The sequence below is a fragment of the Eretmochelys imbricata genome, chromosome 5, assembly GCF_965152235.1.
Source record: "Eretmochelys imbricata isolate rEreImb1 chromosome 5, rEreImb1.hap1, whole genome shotgun sequence".
Classification (NCBI taxonomy): domain Eukaryota; kingdom Metazoa; phylum Chordata; order Testudines; family Cheloniidae; genus Eretmochelys; species Eretmochelys imbricata.
In genome coordinates, this window is record NC_135576.1 from 100,075,204 (window position 1) to 100,093,590 (window position 18,387).

General features: G+C 47.9%; 1 protein-coding gene across 1 annotated transcript in view; it reads right to left on the minus strand.

Moving 5' to 3' along the window:
- PGM5 (phosphoglucomutase 5) overlaps positions 1-17,641 on the minus strand; it is a 107,593-nt gene extending 89,952 nt beyond the window's left edge. Inside the window, exons 1-2 of the mRNA XM_077817610.1 lie at positions 17,381-17,641; positions 1,328-1,490 (exon numbers count right to left, since the gene is read on the minus strand). Of these exons, the coding sequence (XP_077673736.1) occupies positions 1,328-1,490; positions 17,381-17,641 (424 nt within the window). The remainder of the gene's footprint in view (positions 1-1,327; positions 1,491-17,380) is intronic.
- Positions 17,642-18,387: the final 746 nt, after the last annotated feature.

Below are 18,387 nucleotides of genomic sequence, written 5' to 3' on the forward strand. Positions count from 1 at the left end.
CACTGCCTTCAGAGTGGGGCGCCAGACCAACAGCTGCTGCTCTCAAGCTGCCCAGCTCCGAAGGCAGCACAGCAGTAATGGTAGCAATATTGCAACCCTCCTAAAATAACCTTGAGACACCTTGCAACTCCCTTTTGGGTCAGGACCCCCAATTTGAGAAACACTGGTCTCCCCTGTGAAATTCGGTCTTTTGTGTGCTTTTACCATATATTATACAGATTTCACGGGGGATACCAGATTTCACGGTCCGTGACGCATTTTTCATAGCCATGAATTTGGCAGGCCTATCATACATCCACTGACAGACTAAGTACAGTCTAAAAAACAGGATGACAAATCCAGCAGCCCTTCTGTACATAGAACACGTATTGACTTCAGAGGGAGCTGAATTAACTGAGAGGTGTAGGTTCAGGACATATTTTTTTTCATATAAAAATATATATATACACAAAACCTCTCCTAATATTGAAAACTATTTAGCATTCTACTAACACTGAAAAATCCATATAACAGGAAAACAAATAGTTATAACAATCTGGCTATCCTTATCAAAGCTCTGTCCTTGCCTCCGTGGGTCCCGCGTTTCCTGGTGGATTTCGCTAGCCTCAGAGGCTCACTGTGACCCTGCATGTAACCCTTCTCTCTCTAGAGACAAGGGTCACAGTCTACTGAGCCATTTTCATCATAAGCCAGTGAGGGAGGTGAGGAGAAGTTATCCTTCCTTGCACAGTCTCTGTTGTCTCCCAGTCTCGGTGATTAATCAGGGGACAAAGGTGGCGGGGGGGGGGGGGGAGCCCGGACCCACCCTCTACTCCGGGCTCCAGCCCAGGGACCCTAATAATATCAGCTATGGTAACTGACCTTTTTGAAACATGTACAATTCCCTGGGCTACTTCCCCCATAGCAGCCCTCACTTCCTCAAACTCCACTTCACCTTTACCTCAGGGCCTCCTTCCTTGTGCCTGATATGGTGTGTACTACTCAGCCTCTCCAACAGCGCAACTTCCTCCCACAGCTACTGACATGCATACCCACCTGACTAACTAGGAGGCTTTTAACTAGTTTCAGCCAGCCCGATTGGCTTCAGGTGTCCCAATCAACCTAGCCTTCTCCCTGCCTTCTGGAAAGTTCTTAATTGGCCCCAGGTGTCTTAATTGACCTGGAGCAGCTGCCATTTCACTTATCCTGGTACTAGGGATTTGTTTAGCCTGGAGCTAATAGATCTATCTCTCACTACTTTTCTATAGCCATCTGGCCTTGCCCCATCACACAAGGTATTTCTACCTTTCTGAGATACAGTGATGTAATGTGTTATAAAAACTCCTACCTCCATTGGAAACATTAAACTTGACTCCAAATTCTCCTCCAGGTCCTCCAGGACTGTGACTAGCTGTTAGAATAATTCCGCCAGCTGCTTTGATCTTTCGGATAATACATGAAACAGCAGGTGTGGATAAGATGCCATTCTGGCCAATAACCAATCTTCCAATCTAAATGAACCAGAAAAATAAGTCTAATTACATTTGAGTGATGCTGGCATTTCATCTCGGAATGATATCAACTTGCTAAATAATTATACCTATATATGTACATCTAATATATAGAAACATGACTCAATTCCCAACGTGGCTGGAAGCGCAAGACATATAATGCCAGTATTTAAGCTAGCTCTGGAACAACTACTGTATAACTAAGAATTTTGGAAGTTAAATCTGTTAGACCCCTGCTGATGACAGACAATGTTTTGAATTCTACAGTGTGAAGTAGCCATATGTAGTCAAACTGGCGACTCCTCGCAAACAAATATTTCTTTCAAAGATACAACTTAAATTAATACATGATAAGACTGAATTTGACCTTCACCTTAAAAAATATGTAACCCTCAGTAAAAATTCATTAACTTCACCTGTGCAATTTGCTGAAATACTTAATTAACTTACACAAATTGTAAAGCATTTTTGCATGACTATTTCATTATTTGGATCGCATACTTATACCTAAACATGTACAAATTAGACTTTTTAGACACTATTGGCCAAATTCTGCTTTCAGTTACACAGCTGGGAAGCTGGAGTAACTCCACTGCAGTCTATGAGCAGGATTTGGTCTTAAGTAGGCAGTAAAGCAGGGACACCCAAACTTTGGAGGGTCACACTGGCCATTGCCAAGAACAATATTTAGGCCCCACTCCTGCTGTTGGATTCACACAGGCAGAACTATGCACCTACACAGAACCCCAAGGAAATCCATGGGGCCTCACACAAGTGCAAACGTCAACTGTGTGGATCCGATTGCAGGGCTGGGGCTTTAATTAGCATAATCGAGAGCAGATAGCAATTGCCTTTCACAAAGTGGCCTTTCAGCTGGATCAAGGAGATCATGGCATGCTAGGGCCTACATCTCTGTGAGTCATACCTCTATATCGAAGATAAGGACACCAATGCCCTGGCTGTAGAACACAGTGACCTGCATTTGGCCTGCGGGGTCACTCTTTGGCTAGTCCTGCTGAAAAGAGTGTGAACCCCAAGCTATATTTGAACACAAGAAGTTCCTGTCCATTCTTAAAATACAACAACTTTTCAGGGGGCAGTTATTAAACATGGACTCAACGCAGTCAGTATTAACTGAAAATCCACCCCAAGGTTACAATTTCAAAAACCTTATTCTCATTCCTAGATAGACACCACAGTTTCAGCTCATTAGAAATATAATCCAGGAATCAATCATAAATATATGTACAGGCATTTTATAAAAGAGTTCTATTCAACGGAAAACAGGCAGATGATAAAATCAGTGGGAAGAGGTTAATGTCACAGACAAATAATGAGGCATTTGCATGCAGAACATTAAAGGGATGTTGCCAGCTTGATTTTTTTTTTAAACTGACTCATTTTAAAAATGCCAGTCAGTGTCTCTCTGAAAGAAGAGGTAGTACAAGGGAGTACAGCTCCCCCTCCCCTGCTAAAAGCAGGAGAGCTCTGTCTCCTGTCCCCTTCTCTGGCTTGGGGAAAGTATAAATAACCTATCCTAACTAGCTGCTGAAATGGGAACTCACCAGTCTCCTGCCTGAAGTGGGAGCAATTGAAGTTCCTGGGGCTCCCATCGTTTCTACCAGCATGGGAAGCAGCAGCAGCATACAGTGAAGTAGAGATGTCCCTTATCTTGTCTCCTCTATATTAAGATCTGTTCCCTCTCCCCTCCCTTTCCCTCCCACTCTAAAGGCAGAGAAGGACAGAAGAGGAGACATGCTTCCCTTAGTTTGCCCACCATTCCATGCGGAAAGAACTGTCATGGCCCTGTCAGCTCCCTCTCCCTGCATGGCAGTTCACAGTACGTGCATGGAAGACTGAATTTTGGAGAGACAAAGGGGAGAATGTGGGGTACAGTAGGATTGAGTGATTGATGAAGGAAGGAAGGAAAGAGAGTACAGAACTAGAGCTGGGCGGGAAACAATTCTCCAATCTCATGAAACATTTTCAGAATTTTAGAAATGTTTCCCATTCTGAATTAAGATGAAAAGTCAACATTTCAAAAATGTTCATGAAACAAAAATCCAGAGGGCAAAATTGGTTCAGGTCAATTGAAAATTTTCATTTCAATAATTTCAACATATTTTTATGTTTGAATGAGAAAACCAAACATTTTGATTCAAAAAATGTTAAAATGGTATGTTTCTACACTTCTGAAACTTTTTTTAAAAATTGTGTCAAGAAATTTGTCAAAACTGACCTTTCCTACAAAAAATTGCTGAAACTGCATTTTTCAATTTTCCAACCAGATCTATACAGAAGTGCCTAGAGGTAAAAAATGGAGAGTGCTGCATATGGAGAGGAATAGAGAAAGTGGAGAACAGAGGGCAGGTGTGATGGGGTGTAAAGTGGTGTAAAGCCACCTGACATAAGGAGAGAAGGACAATTCCAAGCCTAGAGGAAGGATGTGACGACTGAGTCCAGAGTCACCTGACAGAAGGTCTGGGAATTATTTGTTGGACTTTTGTTTGTTTGACTTTCCATTACCCTGGAAGGTGGGGACTTAAATATGACCTGGCCAGAGGGCCAAGTCACAAAACAAGAGACCACCGCAGGACTGGAGCGATGGTCAGCGGGGGCACTAGAGAACACAGAACTGCTACACCAAATCCAGCCACAAGGGGGCAAGCCAGCAGTCAATCTATTCTTCCACAGGAAGTTCTGATGGACGAAGTAATGGAAAACTTACTCATAGAGATGAAAAATTAAAGAAGAAAAGAGAGGTAGACAGACGGGATGGGCAAAAGACTAGGGCTGAAATCCTGGAACCAGAATTTCACCCCCAAAACATTTGAGAGGCATAGTCCAAAACACTTTAAAGGTTGCTAGTACTAGTGAGACTTTTCCTTCTGAACAAACCCTGGTTTTAGGTAATGAACCTCAGAAGGTTGTGAGAAAAGTATACAAAGCTATGTCTCTTCTTAAAGGCTTCAGAGTAGCTGCCGTGTTAGTCTGTATCCGCAAAAAGAAAAGGAGTACTTGTGGCACCTTAGAGACTAACAAATTTATTTGAGCATAAGCTTTCGTGAGCTACAGCTCACTTCATCGGATACACGAAAGCTTATGCTCAAATAAATTTGTTAGTCTCTAAGGTGCCACAAGTACTCCTTTTCTTCTTAAATGAAAATTCATGATTAAATGGGAAATGAAGCTGTCACAGCTTTTCAAATCAAAGTTGTGGGCACCATCATGTCTTTATTCTTTTTCAATAGCATTAGTTAGAGCTGCAATAGGGAATTGTAATTCATGGTACAGTATCAGACACCAGTAAAGTGAGCAGGATAGCAAGTCACTTCTACTACAGATGTTGGATACACTGTATTCCATAAGGAACCTTGCTTCCTGTACTCTGGTCCTGCCTGAAATTCTTTCAGCAGAGATCCTTGGTTATATATCACATTGGGGAAAAAAAATTCCCCAGCTTTTCAGTGCCAAGCACTCTGGAATTTTGTATCTTGGAATATTTGAACTCTCTGAGGAATGTAACAGAGATAATTGGATGCTAATTCAACTTTTGCTACTGGCTGCTAGGTCAGTTATTTGTAGAAGGTGAAAAAACCCTGACTCTTCATTCATTTTGGACCCAGTTCAACAGGCTGGGACCATTCAACTCTATAAAATCTGTGCAGATGTACTTTGATAAGGCTTAGAAATTCACTCACCTAACGTGTGCTTCTGTGGATTATTTTAGCTAAAAACAGATTATGTGAATTGGAATGTTCAACAGCTAAACTAAGCACAAGATACTTTTTTCAACTCTTACAAGTGGTTTGACACTTCTTTTTCATTGTCCATCACAGCTTTGTGCTTTTAAACTGTTCAGAACATTACATTTGATTAACCGATCTTTCTATCTTGAGATTTGATTTGGATATTAACTTCACATTTCCCCCCACAATTTTATGCTGCTGATATTCATGGAGACCATACATGTTTTTGTTGGGGGAGGGAGAGGCAGGGAAAGAAGAAAGATTTCAAAGTTGTGATTATTAACTATAGAAAGTCTTCAAGGAGTGTTTTATTCCTTAACAAAATACATATCTACCCTACTAGAACTACAGAAAATACTGATGAAAACAAAAATAAACAAACGCTTTTGTCCCCAAACAAACAAAACAAAAAACCACATGTGCTGAGATTTTCATTTTTTTCAATGTAAAGTCAAAAGTTTCCATGAAAGCAGACACTAGCTGTGAAAATGTTCATTTAGTTAAAATCCCAATTTTCTGTTGAAAAACAGTTTTTCAACTGAAAATTGTTTTTAACCAGCCATACTGGAAGCAGTATATGTGCATTTAATATGAATATGATACTGAATTTTGTATCTGCTTAATAGATGTTTTGAACAACGTGCTTTCTATTCCAGCTTCATGAGATCAGTCCTTCCATACATGATCCTAAAACTGAGTAATTAAAATCAGCCTTCACAAATGTGGAACTTCGTGCAAGTACTACATATAAACACAGCTGGTCATCTGTGCTATCAGCAAGAGAGTGGGAGAACACAACTTTATTTATTCCTAAACCTTACAGTGAGTGTCATTGGTGCATGTTGTTGGAGTTACATGAATCTATTTGTTTTTGTGGGATTCTCTCAGACGCTATCAGCCTTTGAATTAACTGCATCACTGCTGGACTCCCCTGCAACCTCTTTCAGATGGCAGAATAAAACAGTCTTCTTCCAAGTGCCATCATTTGAAATGCTATCACTTCACTGCTGATTAACAAACTATAGAGGGCAGTACTAAAAGTACATTTTTTCCAGGTTGGACCTTTTAGTTCACTCAATGTGAAAAAAACCGGATGTTTCACTAACTGACAAAAGCTACTTTATGGCCATATAGTACTTTCCCCACCTTTTAAGGCATTCTGTGATCCTCAAGTGAAAGGTGCTATATTATCATTTCCTTCATTCAACAGTTTGGGAATTCAAACTGCTTCACGAACACTTTTCATTTTCCCTATGCTTAACTGCTGAAATACAATCCCTCTGGGACAGAACAAGGAAGCCATTTTGCCCTGCAAAATAGCTTCCACTTATTGTTGCCTGATTTTTGACAGATGCTTTTTTTCCCCCTTAGAAAACAGACAGGCTAAAAAACTTCATCCACCAGGAGACGAGTTGAAACCACCAGAATCTAAATAAACATTTCAGACCCAGGTTTGCCAGAGGAAAGGCCAGCATATTTACTGCTAGACCACCTACTGCTTTATTCCACCCAGTACCGTGCAACTAATTATAAGCAGAAATAGAGAAATATTCTGAGTTGTTTTGAATTAGATTCTGTCCTTTTATGGCTTCTTTTCTGTCTGTAAGGCTGCTTTTAGAAAGCATGCCACTTCTCTCAAGATCCTTATATTGGTGTTGTCACTTAACCGCAACTGCCAAATAACACTGAGGGGTTTGAGAAAATACACAGAATTGCTTGACAGATTGCAACAAACTTTCTGCTAGCCTCCACAATCTTTATGTATGAATATTTCTTTAAGGAACACAGAGGCATGTGGAAAACACATATTAAAAATTGTCTGTTTTGCATCTCAGTCCCCCCCCCCTTTATTTTAAAAGCTAATGAAGCGGGTAGAAAGGCTGCCATCTATGGCAATGATTCAATCTTCCAACTACAGCTGTCAGAGATGTGTGCCAGCTTTTAAACAGAGTTGCATATATACAAGCCAAAGGGAGTTGACAGGAATTATACTTCACAAAATGCATGAGAACAAGGCTGAATCTATGGAAGTGTTCAACTATGAGTGCATATCTATTGCAGATCAGGGTAGATTACATCAACATATACGTCCAGTTCTATATTCCTGAAGTTTTGTGTTTTGCTGTTTTTGTACACAAAAACAAGTTATTTTAATATTAAACAAAGGAAATATATTCAACATGAATGCACAATTAATGTATTATACAGTGTGATCTTTTTACGTCTTTGTCATTTATATGTATTTCTGTTTACCTGACACTGCAGATTCTATTCTCCCATTGAAATGGATGCTTTAATTCCCATTATTAACATTAATCTGAGTAAATTCCTTACTCTCAAGAAGTAATACAGGCACAGGTGCTGGATCGACAGGTGCTGCACCCCCTGGCTTGAACTGGTTTCCATCATATATGGGGTTTACAGTTTGGTTCAATGTCTCTCAGCACCCCCACTATACAAATTATTCCAGCACCCCTGAATACAGGCATCTCATTTCTACACTAATTATGTTGAAGTGAATATACAAGTGCTGATAGCTAAATATTTGTGCTGTATATCAATAATGATCCCCCTACAAAGAACTCATCTCTTGAATCCTTGAGTGAAGTGCCCCTATGAAAAGGGCCTGAAGTCTGCGAAGAACTAAGCAGCACTCGTATACTAATCATCCCCATGGAGCCTCTTCATCCAGGTATTTCAGGCGCACACACACCCACCCCCATATCTTGTCACAGATGTTGCCTGTTGTGTGTCAGAAGCAAACATTAAACTGACATTTAATTCTCTTTAAATAATCGATTCTCAGATTTATTGACCTGACATTTAATAATCTGGTTTGGAAAAGTCAAACCGGTGCTCATTTACCAATTTCTAATTAAAGCACAGATAATACGCCCCTCACATCACTTGATACTGCTATGGCATGAAAACCGTACCTCTGGCACTCAAAGATTTCAACTGCTGCAAGACTACAATCATTTAAAGTTCTTTATAATACTACACTCTGTACTGTATTCCATATTAGTTTCTGTAATTTTGTATTTAGCATCTGCAGCAGGACAAAGACCAGACTTTTAGCAAACTTAAGGCTGAAAGAATGGCTACCCTAACAAATATTTTGCCAGATTACTTTTAAACATTGCCACCACATGCAGCTGTGCATTTTCAGACAATACAGTAGATTAACATGGAGTCACTTAATGTTTTTTTTATTCTCCCAGTAATCTCTCACATGCTTCAGTCAATTAAACTTGAAAACACATGAAGCAAGTAGATTATGTCCTGAACACTGTGGATCTCTACTTTCATATCCTTTACTATGGCCTCCCCTGCTTTTGTATGGCGAAGCAGCATGCTACAACGAGGGGCAGAGATAGTATTAATTATTTATACAGTACCAGCAGGGTGCTAGGTTTACATGAAAGATCATGGAAAATACAAACAATGTTGTATTAAAAAGACAACTGGAAAATACCCAAGGCACAATCTAGCACCTGGTTAAAGAATTCAACTTTGAATTGTTGTTTGGGGTCTGTGACAGGGTCGGGCCAGATGGCTACCGAAGAGTAATCCTATTGGGATCCGGGAAGTGGGCGGGCAAAGCCTGCCCACTGCTAAAGGATTCCCCCCCCCAGCCTAAGAGGGGGATCCACAGGACCTGGACACCAAATAAATCTGGGGGACAATTAATGAAATAACAGGGACAGGAGTGGGGTAAAAGGGTCAAACGAAGGGAACCAATACCCAAGGCAACAGGCAGGCAAGTTAAACTGCTAAACTCAAGCATTACTAAGTGTGACAGGCTGGGCCCAGGATTCCTGTGGGGCTCAACCCCCAACCCTGCTGTGGTCACCTAGAGGGGCTAGTGTGTCCCCACTCCGGAGTACTCTCTCTGCACTGGGCACTTCTCTGACCCACTGATCATTACATACAAGTTAAAGCAAATGCTATTTATTTAATCAACAATTAATTTTAAAAAGAATAAGGAAAAATGGGAAAGGTTAAAGGAAATACATCAACCCGCTCTGTGGCAGGGAACTTCACAAACAATGTCTCTGGAATGTCAGGGCAGTTCACAGTCTGTTCCTTTTAAGTCCCAAGCCTTCTTCTCAGGCCCTGGCTGTGCTGCAGGGATGCTGTGGGTTGGACACTTGCTCTGGTGGTGGCCTCACGTTCTCAGGCTCTAAGTGGAAGGATCCTTCTTCCCAGTGTCGTCCCCGCCCTGTCGGGGTTACAGTCCAAGCCTGGCCTGCAGAGCCTCTTCGCTGAGGCGTCTCCCTGAGCTGGGCCTGCTGCCCAGGGTCCCCCTCGCTCTCCCCAGCTGCTCACAGCACCCAGCTCCAGCCCCAGCTGCACCACTCTGTCTCTGCACTGCTCTTGCTGCTCTGCCTCCAGGACAGGTCTGCTCTGCAGGCTGCTTCTGTGACTCTGCTCCCAGCACTGACCTGCTTCATGGGCTGCTTTTCTGGCTCCTCTGGCTCTGGTTGCTGCAGCTCTCCTCCCAGGGCAAGTCTGCTCTCTCTGGGCTGTGCCTCTGGCTTTGGGGCTGCAGCTCTGCTCCCAGGACAGGGTCTGCTCTCTCTGGGCTGCTTTTCTGGTCCCCCTGGATCTGGCACAGCCCTGCTCCCCAGCTTAGCTCGGGCCCCTGCTTTCTCCTTAGCTCGGCCCCACTCTGTCTGACCCAGGCAAATCCAGCTCACACGGAGGACAGGACCTCCCTGGCCTCCTGACTCTCTGATTAGCCTGCCCGCCCTGTCATTCAGGCTGACCTCGAGCATTGGCCTCTCCCCATTGTTCCTGGGGACTATCAGTCTCAGGGTCCTGGTTTCCCATAGACGTTCCCCATTTAGTACTGGGAGCTAGCCAACCAAAACACCCCCACTGAATGTTAGTAAGGGGGCAACAGTCCCCTTACACTAAGCAGGAAAACAAGATCATGCTCGAGGTGTTCTCCTACCACATAGCAGTGCAAAGACGGCTTCTTTCACATGGCTACTGAGGCAGCAAGCAGGTGCAGAAAGCAGGACACGATTTTCTCTGCTCCTGCAATCGCTTTTATGGCCAAATCACAGCATCCTGGCTCTGTGGGGTCTCTTTTCCCCCTATCCAGCCCATCAGCCAGGTATCTTTGCAGGATGTGATTACTAGCCAGCCCCAGATGGGCCTTCCCCATGCTGCTCAAGAGCACAACCAGCAGCTAGCCACTGCTGGCTAACCCATCCCTACTCTGGTCACACACAATTCAGAATCAAAAGAAGTATACATTGGCTACAACACTGAGTGAGCCAGATTGTGGCTGCCCTGTAGTGGGACGCACAGATGGAATGCTGGGTGACTCACAAAACAAGAACAAGGGGGCATCCAGGCCACGGAATGACAACACATTTAAAGCTGATAAAAGAAAATCTTTTATTATTTTACATACCGGAGGCATGATTTACCATAGGATTGGATGTGCCTCCTCCATGGCAGAGATACAAGCTGAGTTTGACAGCACAATTTGGCCATCACCCTCCTGGAACTCTGGCCTGGGTAAAAGCTCTGAATACAATTTCATCAAGGCGTCCCTAGGTTTCCTTTGATCCTTCTCGGGGCAGCTCACTTCTCTCCCTGCAACATCACTGCCTCTCCTTTGAGTGAGTTCGTTCTCTCCCAAGGAAGGGGCTCTTCTGCCTTCAGGAGTGATCCCTTTCTCTCCCCTGCTTTCATGGCTAATAACAAAAGAAGCTATGTCCTCAGGAAGATTAGGATACTTTACCAGCAGACATATTTTCACTGTAAAAGTATACAGCATATTGTTAGTATTAGCTCAAAAATCTAAACTAATAATTAAGCTTTCTGTGATATTAGAAGAAATGGATGTGTAATGTTGCTCTGGAGGTGAAGAGTCATTGTGTGTGGAGACAGGAAGGTATTTGAATGTCAGTGTAGCCTTACCTGTTGGTCTCCTTGAGTAGTAATGACTGCATTGTCAGGGAATGTATCAGAGTAACCTTAAACCTAAGGATCTGTGGGAATCGTGAGGAGCAATTTGTCCTCTGATAAACACAGCTTTGAGCGACAGTAACAGAGCAAACTCTGTGTCTGACAAAATTTCCCATAATTCAGCAAGGAAGCTCTGCTCCAAAAAAGCACAGCAAGTTTGTCAAATTGGGTCTCCACTGGCCATTCTTACCAGATCAAAGAATGCTGGGGTGGGAAAGGGACAGCAGAATGGGGAATGTGACAGGGAGACTGAAGGGATGGGAGAGAAAGTCAGGAACACAGGAATCTGGCCAACAGGGAAGCTTACCCCAGGTGCTACCTGGACCATTGGCTCACCAATCCTTGATCCTCCAGCTCCTCTGCTTCCTGGTGCTCACCCTCCTAGTTCGTCAGACCCTTAGGCCTCAAGGCCCGCATCTCCTCTGGGCTCCCTGGTTCCCCCAAAGGAAAGGTGCTAGCTTGCTCACACTAGTGTTTGAGGAGCTAGACCCAGATCCACAAAGGTGTTTATCCACAAAGGTGTTTAGGCTCCTAATATCTATTGATTTCAATGAAAGGTAGGTGACCTTTGTGGATCTGGGCTGTCGCGGCCAGCTAGGTTACACAGGGGAGAGCTCCTGCCGCAGCATCCTGCTCCTGGCTCAGAACACCAGGACTCCCTTGCTTGGGGAGCCCTAACAGGTCACCTGGGCAGCAATGGTAGGGAGAGCTCCTTTCTGCGGCCTTCTCCTCCAGCAGTCATCCTAAATGCCTAACCATAGCCTCATTCCGCCTGTCTCCATAGCCCTACACACTCCTCCATGGCTAACCACCATAGATGCTTTCATCCTCATGCCTCCCCAGAGTTCTGCTCACACCCTATACTCCCTGTGCCACTGCATAAAATCCCTCGCTGCCCAGAGCCCTCCTCCAGTAAGCTCTTTGTACATAATACCTGTCTGTTTCAAAATCTCTCATGTCTATCAGCTCATGATTGCTAATCTCATTTCTAAAATATGTTTTCACCAAAATAACTTTTAAATGTTAATGTCACATCAGAGATATTGTAAAAATGAATTACTGGGTACAATTTGAAATGTGTATAACGTTTACTTTCAAAGTTAAAAGAACCCAAAGAAAGGACTGAAAAGCAGGTTTAAAATTTTCATAAAGGGTTTTCTCTTCCAAAATTAGTAAATTACTACTAAAGATTACATAGAAAATTAAACTCTTTCTTGAAAAGTTATTGTGACAAATTTGGAGAGTCAAATAAATAATTAAAATATAAAATGGAGGGATTTTAGTCCTACTTTCAGTGGAAATTTCAAGGCAACATTAACTAGGGCTACATAACCGATATCTCCAGAATAAATATATGTACCCATTTGTACATGTGAAATAATTCATCAAAAGAAGAATTGATCATCTTATGCTTCTCTGAGATTTTTGAGAACAGAGCAGAATGTATTGCAAGCAACTGCAACACAGTCAATATAAATAATTTGTTTGCCACTCTTGTCTTTTCCCCATACATTGAGGACTAAAAACAGTAGAGAAGAAATTATTTTCATAGTGATATACACACAGCACAAAGTCAAAACATGTAAGTGCTCTCACTGTGAAAAACAACTTACTTTACTTGAGCATTCTTGAAAAATATCCATCCTGCAATAAGTTTAAACTTGATATACACCTACTGAATCTTTAGTTATTCCACAAGGTTCAATTTCCTCATGCAGAGTCAAAAAGCATTTCTCAGCTTCCATACCAACCTCAGTCTAAAATAAGGAGTCAAAGACATGATAACACTGCTTCTGTGGTTTTTCAGGATCACCCTGGTTATATATCAAAAAATCTCTACCCTGCTGAAGTCTCACGGCACATCCTAAAGGGCATATCAGACAGCATTAGGCATACAGCTCAGGCATGAGATATGCATATGAAAAGGTCAGATTAAAAGTAACAATCCTTTACATTTTTAATATCTGTTCAATACCACCCACATCTAAAAGCATTTTCCCACTTCTTATATGATGTCTCTAATTCTGACTGCTCCTTTTTCTCATTACCACTTGCCTGGGATATTAGATTAAAAGTGCTTTGAGGCACGGCCCACCTTTCCGTCATACGTATTACAGAATCTAGCACAATGGGGCCTTGATCCCTGAGTGGGACAACTGAGTGCTACCGCAATACAAATTACAATAATAATAAAATAATAATAAATAAATCAATCATTCTGGATTGGGATGATGAAAAGCCAAATACAACTGAAATGTTTTCCTCTCAGTTTTAAATCATCTGTCTTATCGCCAGCACATAAAATATTAAAATCCACAACAAAATTAAACATAACATTTAGAGACAAAGAAAGCAATACATGCTCAGCAGACCATCTATGGTAAACCAGAGGAAATTACTACCTTTGATAAGTGGGTTTCTGGGCATGTCTCTGCTTCTTTGTTACTAAAGTAGTAAATTACAGTTAAATTAAAGCTAGCCCCATAAAGTCATGACACTACATTTTGTCATCTTGAGACAAAAATCTATGGGAAATAAGGGGCAGATGTGCAGAAAGGGGGCTTTTAAACATGGAAGAGGTGGATGAGAAATATGGCTTGGATCTTTGACAAGAAGGAGGGAAACGTGGGTATAATATGTGAAGGGTGTGGGAGAAGGGTGACCACGGATGGGCAAAGGATGGCATAAGGAGAAACAAGTGTTGATGCAATGGGTGCAGAAGTGGGGAGAAGAGTGTAGTGGTGATGGGGTGCTAAAGAGGGAAGAGTAGATTCAGAAAAGGGAGAACGTGGGTGCAATGAGTGGTGGGGCAGACAAGGGAGGGAATGGGCAGATGCAGTATGTGGAGAAGGGGGAAAGAATGGAGGGTTAGTGTAGGGAGGTGAGGATGAAAAGTAAGAGGAGGAAATCATAGATGAGTGCAGACACGGGGGGGAAAGGAGAGTGAGACTGCAGTAGGCTGATGGATGAAGGTGGGGGATAAGGGGTTGTAATGTGTGAAGGAGCAAAAGAAGGTATAGAGATGTGCTATGTGGATGGGCATAGGGATGACAGTCAAAAGGGTGTAGTTGGGGAATGCTCTTGGTGGATGGGCATAGAGAAAATGGGGGGTGCAGTAAGTAGGGTTGCCAATTTTGGTTGGACGTATTCCTGGAGATTTAATCACATGACATAATCTTTAATTAAAGATTAATCTTTAATTCCTGGAGACTCCAGGCCAATTCTGGAGGATTGGCAACCCTAGCAGTAAGTGGACAGATTAGATAGATTGGTGGCACTGAGCGCGTGATACAGCACACTGCCACCATAGGTGCCAGAACTAGGGGTGCTGGGGATGCTACTGCACCCCCCGGCTTGAAGTGGTTTCCATCATATACACGGTTTACAGTTTGGTTCAATGGCTCTCAGCACCCCTGACTGCCACAAGGATGGGTGGGTGCAGTGAATGGGTGTGGGGAGCAGTGGTGACAAGGTTATGCAGGGTGGGGAATGGAAGCCACAGAGCTGCAGTGGGCAGGCGGGGGAGCAGAGGAAGAAGCAGACAGCATGGGATTGTGAATGGTGGGGAAGTGGAGTACCCAGGACTGCACAAGTTGGCTGGGGGAAGCAGGGGACATGTGAATGCAAAAGGTGGAGGGAGCAGAGGGCAAGGAGGTGCAGTGGGCACATGAGGGACAGAGGTCATGAGGCTGTAATGTGGGGCTGAGGTGAGGGCAAGGGACTGCAGCATGTAGGCGGCATGGGGAAATGGAGGGCATAGGGGTGCAGTGGGTTCATGTGGGGAGCAAAGGACATGGATTTGCTGTTGGTGGATGAGTGCCGGAAGGGGCCACAGAAGGGAATGGAGGGAGCACAGAAGCTGCAGGTAGGGTGACCAGCTGTCCCGTTTTTAAAGGGACAGTCCTGTTTTTTGGGACTTTTTCTTATATAGGCGCCTATTACCCCCCAACCTTATCCCGTTTTTTTCACAGTTGCTATCTAGTAACCCTAGCTGCAGGGGATGCAGAGGGCATGGACCTGCAACAGCACGATCAGGACACAGAGGGCATGAGGACTCAATGGGTGGATGCTGGGGAGCAGAGGATACAGGCTGCAGTGGGTGAGTGCCTAGTGGAGAGCAGAAGGCATGGGGTACAGTGGGTGGATCAAGGCATGATTGGTAGTGCAAATGACACAGGCCAGGAGTGGGGCAAGGAGAGGCACAGGCCACAGGGCTGTAGCAAATAGGTGGATGGTGGGAACCAGAGGACCCAAAGACTCAGTGGGAGGATAGGGAAGCTCTGGATGGGTAGGGGGATGCAGAAAGCACGGGGGTCAGTGGGTACAGGGGAGCAGTGGGTGGGTATGGGGGATTCAGAGGGCACAGGGCAGCAGAGGGCATGTAGCAACGGGGTGCTGAGGGTAGGGAGTACCAAGGGCACAGGGGGCAATGAGAGGATGCAGAGAGGTGGGGTGCTGAGGCCCCAGGAGAGCAGAGGGCACAGAGGAGCAATGGGTGGGGGATGCAGAGCGTATGGGGGGGGGCAATGAGTGAAGAATGTGGCGGGGCAGGGGGAGGGCTCGAGGGAGCAGAAAACAATGGGTGGGAGATGCCGAGAGCTCAGGGGAGCAGAGGGCACAGAGGAGCAATGGGTGGGGGGGGTGTCGAGTGCATGGGGGGGCTGAGGGCCCGGGGGAGCAGTGGGGCAACGGGTCGGGGGGGAAGGGGGCGCTGAGGGCCCGGGGGAGCAGTGGGGCAATGGGTCGGGGGGGGGGGGGGAGGGGACGCTGAGGGCCCGGCGGAGCAGTGGGGCAATGGGTCGGGGGGGGGGGGAGGGGACGCTGAGGGCCCGGCGGAGCAGTGGGGCAATGGGTCGGGGGGGGGGGGAGGGGACGCTGAGGGCCCGGCGGAGCAGTGGGGCAATGGGTCGGGGGGGGGGGGAGGGGACGCTGAGGGCCCGGCGGAGCAGTGGGGCAATGGGTCGGGGGGGGGGGGGAGGGGACGCTGAGGGCCCGGCGGAGCAGTGGGGCAATGGGTCGGGGGGGGGGGAGGGGAGGGGACGCTGAGGGCCCGGCGGAGCAGTGGGGCAATGGGTCGGGGGGGGGGGAGGGGAGGGGACGCTGAGGGCCCGGCGGAGCAGTGGGGCAATGGGTCGGGGGGGGGGAGGGGAGGGGACGCTGAGGGCCCGGCGGAGCAGTGGGGCAATGGGTCGGGGGGGGGGAGGGGAGGGGACGCTGAGGGCCCGGCGGAGCAGTGGGGCAATGGGTCGGGGGGGGGGGAGGGGAGGGGACGCTGAGGGCCCGGCGGAGCAGTGGGGCAATGGGTCGGGGGGGGGGAGGGGAGGGGACGCTGAGGGCCCGGCGGAGCAGTGGGGCAATGGGTCGGGGGGGGGGAGGGGAGGGGACGCTGAGGGCCCGGCGGAGCAGTGGGGCAATGGGTCGGGGGGGGGGAGGGGAGGGGACGCTGAGGGCCCGGCGGAGCAGTGGGGCAATGGGTCGGGGGGGGGCGGAGCGCTGAGGGCCCGGCGGAGCAGTGGGGCAATGGGTCGGGGGGGGGGGAGGGGACGCTGAGGGCCCGGCGGAGCAGTGGGGCAATGGGTCGGGGGGGGGGGAGGGGACGCTGAGGGCCCGGCGGAGCAGTGGGGCAATGGGTCGGGGGGGGGGGGGAGGAGGGGACGCTGAGGGCCCGGCGGAGCAGTGGGGCAATGGGTCGGGGGGGGGGGGGAGGGGACGCTGAGGGCCCGGCGGAGCAGTGGGGCAATGGGTCGGGGGGGGGGGGGAGGAGGGGACGCTGAGGGCCCGGCGGAGCAGTGGGGCAATGGGTCGGGGGGGGGGGGGAGGGGACGCTGAGGGCCCGGCGGAGCAGTGGGGCAATGGGTCGGGGGGGGCGGAGCGCTGAGGGCCCGGCGGAGCAGTGGGGCAATGGGTCGGGGGGGGGGGGGGAGGGGACGCTGAGGGCCCGGCGGAGCAGTGGGGCAATGGGTCGGGGGGGGGGGGGAGGGGACGCTGAGGGCCCGGCGGAGCAGTGGGGCAATGGGTCGGGGGGGGGCGGAGCGCTGAGGGCCCGGCGGAGCAGTGGGGCAATGGGTCGGGGGGAGGGGGCGCTGAGGGCCCGGGGGGGCGGCGAGTGCGTGCGGCGGTGCCGAGGGCTGGGAGCTGCAGCTCGGGCTGGCTCACCCCGTTGGCCGCGGCCATCTGCACGACGATCTCGGTGGCCGTCCGGCTGAAGTACCTGCCGTCGCTCCCCACCACCATGGTGCAGCCCTGGCGGTCGCGCAGGTCGATGGAGGAGAGCAGGCTCTGCACGAAGTTGGGCAGGTAGTTGCGCTGGCTCTCGAAGAGCCCCGTGGGCCGCCGCAGCCCCCCGCCGCCCGTCGGCTTCTGGTCCTGGTAGGGGGCGGTCTGCACCGTGAGCACCGGGATGGGGCTCCCCTCCATCGCTGCCCGCCGCAGGAACGTGGCTCCCCTCGCCCTGGCCTGCCCGGGACCGCCCGCCGAGGCTTAATCCAGCCCCCTCAGCCGCCTGCCTCCAGAGCGGGGCTCGCCTCGCTTCAGCTCCTGGGCATCGAGCGCCGCCCCCGCCGCCTCGGGCTCACCCTGCCCCGGCCCGCGCTTGGCGGGCTCTCGCCTCCAAAACTCCTGGGGACACTTAGCCGGGAGCCGAGGAGACGCCGGGGCTCCTCGCCGCCCGCTCGCCTCCCTCCACTGCGCGCTGGGCGGCGAACTAGCTCCTCTTTTTGAACAAGGACACCGGGGGCTTGCCAAAGCTTTGCCGCAGCCCCAGCCCAAAATAACCCTGGAAAGAGAAGCTGAGAATTGCTGTCCCCTGCCAGGGATGTAACTGGAGGCGGGGGAGGAGGGGAGGGGGGTGTCTGAGCGTCACGCATTTGTTCCCGGGGATCACGTACTTGTCAGCCCTGGAGCTTTCCTTCTTGCACAAAGCAACCCCAACCCCGTGTGGCTCAGAAATCAAGCTGGCGGGCTGCTGGCCTGCAGCAATTGAACAGCTGGGGATTTCCAAGCCCAGAGTGCTTCCGCGCTGTTCCAGATCAGTAATCATGAGATTTTTCACTTCTGTGGCACCTCCCATCTGAGAATCTCAACGGGCTTCACAGATATGAATGAGGGAATCTCACAAGACCCCCGTGAGCTCGGGAAGATACAGATAGGGCGGGGAACTGGGG